The 8,912-nt window shown below is 40.9% G+C and overlaps 1 protein-coding gene across 7 annotated transcripts in view; it reads left to right on the forward strand.

Moving 5' to 3' along the window:
* Med12l (mediator complex subunit 12L) overlaps positions 1-8,912 on the forward strand; it is a 329,972-nt gene that overhangs the window by 34,292 nt on the left and 286,768 nt on the right. For 5 of the 7 annotated variants that reach the window (XM_031373910.1, XM_031373909.1, XM_031373912.1 and 2 more), the window contains exons 5-6: positions 1,073-1,105; positions 4,000-4,159. In XM_031373910.1, coding sequence (XP_031229770.1) covers positions 1,073-1,105; positions 4,000-4,159 — 193 coding nt within the window. The remainder of the gene's footprint in view (positions 1-1,072; positions 1,106-3,999; positions 4,160-8,912) is intronic. The other 2 variants (XM_031373913.1, XM_031373915.1) reach the window with 1 other exon arrangement.

Below are 8,912 nucleotides of genomic sequence, written 5' to 3' on the forward strand. Positions count from 1 at the left end.
ACACAAATAATATCTTTAGGCTAAGTTAAGTCTTACTGCCAGGCAAGACAAGGATTTTTATTCTGTGTGTACTTGTGCTATACAAAGGTGTTTAAAACAAAACAGGCATATTTATTTATAACTCTCAGTTATTTTTGGCAAGGGTGTGTGTGGGGTGGTAGGAGATTCTTTTAAAATCTTTACTTTTAGTAATTTTCGTCGGGGGAATAATCAATATATAAGCTCAATTATCTTGTAGTCTAAACAGCATAAGATGTCCTTTGAAAGTCCTTTGAAATAAAGTTAGAAATTTCCCCCAGTCTTTATCTCTGACTTCTTGTACACCTTTGTGATAATTCCAGGTATCTTTTCTCATCTCCCCTGAAGTCCCTTAGTTCTAGGGGCTCCGTCTTCAGTTCTAAGTATGAAGTGCTCATTCCCACCTGACGTGGATCCAGCTCAGAAGACAATGCCTTCATATACTTGTGTGTTTGCTTTTGAAAGCAACTCTTTGAAAATAGTGCCTGCATCCTTCATTGGCTTTAATTTGCTATATATCTTGACACTGCATGCCTCATGTAGATAGATAGACAGACAGATAGATAGATAGATAGATAGATAGATAGATAGATAGATAGATATAGACAGACAGACAGACAGACAGACAAAGACGAAAGGCACCTGCAGTCTTTGAGGAACACTTGTTTAAGTGTGGCCAGCTCTTCCCAGAGTTAGTACCACTGTTTCAACCTGCCCAAACCAGAGCTGGAACACTTCATCCCCAGTATTATTATCTGTTTGTGGTCTCACTGTGGCCCATGGATTGTGTCTGAAGGCCATGTAAGCCATAGAGCATCCTTCAGAGTTTGATGGCTTTTGAACACCAATTCATATCCTCTGTGCTGTCAGCTAGGTGTTTGTTAAAGTTTTTCCTTTGTAACAAGCTCTAAGAATACTTCTTAGATGCTGTGTTAAAGTAAATATTGGTAAGGAATTGGTTTCCTTGCTTTAAGGGTGTAGGGGTCTCTTATCTTTTAGGAGGGAGATAACTCATGGTGTCCTGTATTAGCCATTGTTCTTCTTTCTTTATTAGGAGCTGCCTCTGGCCAAGTCAGGTGTCCCTCAGGTAAGCCTTGCCATTAATTCTTTGCAAACATAGACATTTCTTTATAAAACATTGACTCTACTTTGATGTGTTCATGTCGTAGGAGGCATGCTAGGAGTCCTTCTTCACCCTTCTCAGAATTTCATCCTTTGGAGATGGCAAAGGCTCTTGTAGTTTTGGGCAAAGGACCAAAGTCTCGATATGGTCTTCATAGTCAGTTAATTTCTGATATTCATGAATAAGAAGGCTTAGGAAGGAAACAGTGGAGTCATCTTCCAGCTCTTACCCAGCTTTCAGTTTTTTTAATATGGGATAGATTATATTTCTGTTTTTCCATTAGTAATAAAGCCATGCAGGACTCCAGCGGTATCTGTAAGGACTTATAGTCACTGCCATTACTTGATTTTGAGAGGGAAAACTCTGCCAACCAGGGATATTCTTCTAACTCTTTACCCGTTGGCTAGTTCTTACCTGTTTATGCAGGTGCCCTTGGCTGCTGTGGTCTAAGAATTTCCTTTGTTTCTGGTCCTGTTTAGACAATGGGAGATGTTGATGGTGGTGAACATCCAAGGGGAGAAGTGATAGCAATATCCTCGAGCCTGTGGGAGAAGCACACATTAGCATCTTATTTGCCTTTGTAGCTCTAGATTAAGCTGCTGCCCAGTAATGGCCAAAATTCAGTGTCAGACTGATGTCAGATGTTTTACAGAAAAAAAAAAAATTACTCTTAGAAATAATCATAGGAAACGTCATTTCCTCCCTAAGTTGGCCCCAAGATTGGACAAAACCATCACATATATCTTCTTTCTTAGTCAAGTAACGTTCTTCACATCTGTTTGCTCGGATACCGAAGCCCTGACTTGACTCAACTCAGGGTTTGCCATTTTGTCCTGTGTTGTTTATGTAAGATCTGTGACTTGGTTTGGTATGGTATTTTATCTAAACATTTCAAATTTTCAACTGTTTCCATTTTCCCTCCTAACAGTTGCCGTTTAAATAAATCCTTTGCCCATCTACGGAAGATACTCTTCATAGGACTCTTTGGAGACACTAACTTTTACCTTGAATTTATCTACATTTTTAGGCTTCAATCTTGCATCCTTTCAGTGTGTCTGAATGGGGGCGACCTGTCATGGCCTGATACGGTTTAAACCACTAGTTCCATATTTTATATTCTAGTGAAAAGCATCAGGTCTTGAGCTGAATGCTTGACCCTGTGTTTTTCTTGTCTCTGTCTTGAGTGATAGTAACCAAGACACTGTGTTCCATGAAAGATGTGCCTTGCGTGCTAAATGGGCAGGACGTTTTCTCATTAAAATGTATCGCTGTGTTGTGCAGAGACGAGGTGTTACAGATTTGGCTCATGTGTCTTCTGCCTCCCTTTAGCTGTTTTGTGTAGTGCAGTTTTCTGTGTCATGAGGGCGATGTTCTGAATTCAGCACCCAAGGCCGCAAGTGTACCTGATCAAAGAGTCTTCAGTTTTCTGTAACCACAATGTCAGCATACTACTCCATTGACCAAGGCCAGGAGGCATTCCTTCAGCATTGGAACAACTTGATGTTTCTTTGGAAAGGCCAACTGAAGTAGGCTTAGGCCTATATTAAAAAAAAAAAATCACTTACACTAATTTAATTTAATTCCAGGAATCATACCTTGTAGTAGACATGTAAATAGTTAAATTTTAAAAAATTCACTCACTTGACAAGGTAGTAGAAAAATTCTGTGCTGTATGAATTGGCAGGTTTAAACCTCGACTTTTCAACCCAAATTCAAGTATGATTTTGGGGTAGAGAGAGGTTTGTTGGTATCCATGGCAGGGTTCCAGTGTCTTCTTTTGAAAGGGCCTTAATCTGTGGCATGAAAACACTCGGGCTGGTGTAGACAAATCCCTAATCAGGCAACAAAGTACTATTGGTATAATTTTGATTGTACCAATAATCAATTCACATTTTTTTTTTTTTAAATCAGAGTAACTACTTCGTGAGGTACATAGGATTGGTGCATAGGATCCAAATTGATAAATGGCTGGAAAGAGGTGGACTTGCCTGGCCAAGCCTAGGGGAGTGGCAGAGCAGTGGCCATCCTACTATGGTCTGTGGCCTGTGTGCATCTTACAGTCTTCATAGTCCTGACCTACCGCCTTGTAACAAAGGACTCCTGTTCGCTCTCTTCACCGTGATCACATGACATGTCGTGAATCTATGACAGAGATGAACAGGCTGTTCATAGGATATCTAGGAGGTGTTCTGGAAGAGTGAATTAACTCTTTCAAGTCATTCACTGGCATATTGGGATACTAATTTGCTGAATTGCACCTTTGTGGTCTTGAAGAAATAATTAACAGCCTCAAGTGTCTACTTCAGCCAGCGAATTAATTGCCCTGCTATTGTAGCACAGTGTGTATTAGGCAGACTCGCCGATCCAGCATCGTAGGCTCTGCTTAATATTTGGGGCTAAAGACAGAAAGTTTCTGGAAATCGTTGCTTTTGTGATGTGTTGCAGTTAGAAAGCTTCATACAAAAAAGTGTGCACAGATAAAATATAGAATGATGACAAATTCTTTCTAATCTTTCCCTCCCAATTTTGGGGTCAGTCATTTAGAAGGGTATCATGAAATTATTTTTTCTTGTTTGGTCATAAGGCATGAGAATGTGACAAGGCTTCGTTTCATCAATAAGAAAGCACAGCTGAGAACCAGTTTAACATGTGCGAAGCATAGTTTTGATTTTTTGTTTCTTAATGAAGATTGGGTTAAATTTTCCTCTGTCCTTTCAACCTGCATGCACTCTTTGAAAATCCATCAAACATACTCTCTTATAGCAGCATATAACTTCCAGCCCATTTCTTACTTCCTTCTCTGTAGGTTTGCTTAGCAGTGCTCCAATGTGTGATTGTCATATGGTATTTCTTTGCAGGTCCCCATCCTCAGTAAAAAAGAGGACGTCTTTGCATATTTAGCTAAGTATTCTGTGCCAATGGTTCGAGCAACGTGGCTGATCAAGATGACTTGTGCCTATTATTCTGCTATTTCTGAAGCTAAAATCAAGAAACGCCAGGCTCCGGATCCCAATTTGGGTAAGTGAGCCACTGGGAAGTTTTTTATATTTCACTATTGGTTCTTCAAATAATTGTCACCTGCACCCTCTTACAACTCAGCATCCCAGCATGGTGAGGATGGAGAAAGTCCCCAATGCAGCTGACAGTCAGCAAGCCCCGTCGACATCTCCAGAATGTACCGTGTCTGAACCCTGTACTAGCGCAGCTGTGGAGGTGATGGTCAGACCACCACGGTCTCTTGTCTGGACAGAAGCAACCTCTGACTGGCTTTCCTGCATGCTTTTGCCTCAACTCCACATAGGCAACTGTTCCTTACCCCCTGCTCCCCTGTGCTCACTGCCCGTTTTCTGGTCAGTACCACTGCCTTTGGCTGTGTAATGAGAGTTGATGCCAGTTAATCTTGCTGCTTCAACACAGCTTTCTGCATTATAGCTGGAGTGTCCTGTTAGAACAGAACTCATGCCAGTCCTGTGCTCAGAGTCCTTTTATGACCTGCTGCCCCACTCACCTGCCGCCTGCTCTGGCCAACACCAGCAGCCTCTGCATGCTTTTTTTTTTTTTTTTTTTTTTTTTTTTTTTTTTTTTTTTTTGACTTTAAGCCTTACAGTAAGCAGGTGGACACTGCTTTCCTCCCCTGGTATAGATGTCTAAGTGTGTGCTCCCTGTTCCACTGTGGTGCTGCTCAGTGAAAGCTGAGGCCACTGTGGGTAAAATTGCTGGTGCCTTATTCTTTATTTGATTTGTAGCTATTAATGCTACCCGTTATATTAACTTACTGGTTATCTGTATTCACACATCCAAACTGTACAGTAAGGCTGCATGGACATTTTGAGTGGTTCTGGGCTGGATTTCGTTTTGAATTCCTCAGTGCTGGTCTCTCCGGGTAGTACCTGGATTACAGAACAGTCATTTTTAAAACACAGACATGAATAACGAGGCCAGAATCATTTGTGTTTACATATGTACAGTGTCATTTTGTGTGTGTATGTATATTTTAAGAATTTTTACCAATTTATAATTCTTGAAACTCACAGCATCACGAGCTGGTGAGAATACTCTATTCTTTAGGTGTGCATACATGCACATATATTCATTCGTAGTTGTTGTTACTTGTTCTTGCCAGTATTTTCTTTGATGTTCAGTTTAATTTTAAAACTGGTAAACATATGCAAGAGGTGCCTGGGTAGCTCATTTGGCAGAATGTGGGACTTAAGTACAAAAGGATATGCAGAAATTAGTCTCCTAGCTGCATCTCAGAACAGTTTTAGAATAAACAAGAGTGGCCTAGACCCTCTCCGTCCTAGGTTTTGAGTGTGTTATGGTGGAATGCAAGACCCTTCACCAAGGGAAGGGAAGTGTCTTTTCTAGCAGAGAACATTGTGGATTTCTCATCGCGTACAGTACATCTCTCTTACTGTCAGTGCCTTCTCTTATCCCTAGCAGTAGATGGTTTGAGGCGGTGTGTTCTTCCTGCCTCAGAGATAAAATTTCCATTATTTGTGTATTTATAAAAGCTTGTCTGTTGGACTTACTCAGTAGTTGTATTTTTCTCTCCCTTCATAAGCAACATAGCACATACTATGATTTATCTTTTGATTAAGTCTACAGAGCATCTCAGGTCTTTATGATTCCTGTCGTACATGTAAAACTGTTAGTGTTTAAATCATTGAAACACTTTCTGTACTCTTTCTCAGGGTAGCACATACAGGCTTGGAATCTGAAGAATACGAAAGTCTGAAGATGATAATTATTATTATAATATTATAATATTATATTATATATAATATATAATATAATATGAAGATAATATTAATAGTATTATTGCTACTGTTAGGAATTGTAATGCAGATATCTAATATACAGGATATCTGATATTTATCCCCAGTGAAAGGGTCATTTGACTCCCTCTCCCCACCCCCCAAAGAGGCCTGCTGCTCTGTTAGGCCTTGCATCTGACAAAGTATTGTGTTAAGCTCCAACTCTGCCAGAACGTAGCTGGAGGTTCATTTCAGTCTCTTTCTCCATGCCCTACTCATCTGTCTCACCTGATTTTAGTTATTTTAAATGAGGGATAGTTCTTAAGCCTTTCTTTTCCTAGACTTATATGTCTGAAAGGGACAAGTTTTATTTTAAAGTGCTCCCTCCATTTCCTTTTCTCTAATTTCTCATGATTGTTGCCAAGGTTTGGAATATCACATAAGCAGTTGTTCTGGTTAGTTTTATGTCAGCTTGACTCAAGGTAGAGTCATTTGGGAAGCAAGAACCTCAACTGAGGAAGTGCCCTACCAGATTGCTCTGTGGCGCATTTTCTTGATTGATGATTGATAAGGGACGGCCCAGTTTACTGTGGTGGTTCCACTCCTGCTCAGAGGGTTCTGGGTGATGTAAGAAAGATTGAACAAGCCAGTAAGCAGCACCCCTCCATGGCCTCTGTATCAGCTTCTTCTTTCACGTTCCTGCCTTGTTTGAGTTCCTACTCTGACTTTCTTCAGTTATGAAATGTATTCATGACTGAGTTGTGGGACTGTGGAGCTGTAAATTGAAATAAACCCTTTACCTGCAACGTTATTTTGGTTATGTAGAAACTGAATTAAGACAGCAATTATGTGACTATCTTAGCATATCATATAATATTATAAGGTGGCAGCTGCCACATTTCTGTACTAAAAAATTACTATCTCATCCTTTGTATTAGTTATTGAGTAATTTATCTCTATAAACTAGTATCACTTTTTATCCTACCACCCCTCTTTGAAAGTAGGTCTCACTGTATAGCCTAGGCTGGCCTTATACTTAAGAGTTGCCCCTGCTTTAGCCTCCTGAATTCTAGGACTACAGGCATGTGACACCAAGCCTAACTTTCTATATTCTTACATGTGTTTCATTTTATTAATATTACTTTTTATTTATTTATTTATTTTTTGCTATTATAAAGTTTTGCCAGGTATGTTGAGCCATGACTATAATCTTAGCACTCAGAAGCAGAAGCAGAGGCAGGTGGATCTTTGATAGTTTGAAGCTAGCCTGGTCTACTTAGGGAATTCTAAACTAACCAAAGCTACATCTAAAAATTTAGGGGCTAGAGAGAGGGCTCAGTGGTTAGCATTACTGGATGCTCTTAACATTACTGGGTTCCACTTCCTGCACCCATATGGAGGGTCACCATAGCATGTAACTTAGTTGTAGGGGCCCTAGCAGCCTCTTCTGTCCTGAGGGCACCATACATTGTAGGCAAGACACCCATGCGTATAAAATTAAAAATTAGTAAAAATGTCACAAGCCTCCGATGTCAGAGACAATAAAGATTCAGATTAGAGCTTTTTCAATATTTGATGTAAGACCACTCAATGTTTGAGCCTCCTGCATCCTTTTAACTGCTGGGTCTACCCAAGGTGTATTGAACTCAAAAGGAAAAACCAAGATGAGACATATGAGTCCATTATAAACATAATGTATATACTAAATTAATGTAGTATGTCCAGTCAAATGCCATTATGGTCTATAAGGTAATGCAGGACTGCTGATGGGCCTACCAGATGTCTTAGTTGTGTTCTGTTGCTGTGATAACACACCATGACCAAGGCATCTTACAAAAGAAAGCATTGGGGAGCATGGTAGGCAGGCAGGCAGGATGCTGGAGCAGTAGTTGGGTACAGGGCAGGGGTGGCAGCTGGGGGCTGGGCTGGGGGGGCAGGCGTGAAGCATAGTGAGTGAGTGAGAACATCCTAATTGGGAATGGCATGGACTTTTAAATGTCTTTTTTCTTTCTTTCTTTTTGTTTTTTTGAGGCAGGGTTTCTCTGTATAGCCCTGGCTGTCCTGGAACTCACTCTGTAGACCAGGCTGGTCTTGAACTCAGAAACCCGCCTGCCTCTGCCTCCCAAGTGCTGGGATTAAAGGCGTGTGCCCCCACAGCCCAGCTAGGCATGAACTTTTCAACATCAAAGTCCACCTCCAGTGACACACCTTCTCTAACAAGGTCATACCTCCTAATCCTCTCCAAACAGTGCCACCATCCATGGAGCAAGCATTCAAATGTGAGCCTATGGATGCCATTCTCATTAAGGCCACCACACCAGAACATAAAAACATACTCTATATTTGCATGCTGTAGTATTGTCTTCCCCCATCACATATCCTAAATACAAAGAGCTTCAAGTTCAAGAACCCTGTCTGCCTAGTCCCTCGCACACTTTGGTAAGTTTCCATGTCTAGCGCACATGGCTGGGTTGCTAAATATCCCTTTGCCCATCTGCCCCATCTCCTACTCCCTTCAAGCTTCTGATGTACGGAGACTTTTCTTTCTTGTCTTAGTGGCATCATCATGTATTGGCTATATTGGATACCTTTCTTCAACAGTTCTCCAAGGACTGTAATCCTGCCATGGAAGAACTGCAGCTTCAGCCTTCTAACAAAGGTCTGTGGTTCTTATAAGGTCATCATGGCTCCTTATTTTAATTGAAATTGAGAATCTAGGATTTTCCCACTTGGTTTACTTGTCTCATCATTTCTCCAACAAGGTCTGGCTTGTTTACTAAACAAGCTCTGTAGTCCTGTGCCTTTGCTCCCTCGGAAGGCAACCACAATTAAAGCTGATTCCGTCTGTGTAAGGACAGACCATAAGAGCAGCATCCAGTGCAAGTCCTGCCCCATAGCAGCTCACCGAGCAGTCACTGTTGTTTGTGGTGAATTCAGTCTCTGGCTTTTACACATCTGGTACAGTTCACGGCAATGAGTGAACAACATAGATCCCAACAGTAATTTTTCATTCT

This window comes from Mastomys coucha, unplaced genomic scaffold, assembly GCF_008632895.1.
Source record: "Mastomys coucha isolate ucsf_1 unplaced genomic scaffold, UCSF_Mcou_1 pScaffold16, whole genome shotgun sequence".
NCBI classification, from domain to species: Eukaryota; Metazoa; Chordata; class Mammalia; order Rodentia; family Muridae; genus Mastomys; species Mastomys coucha.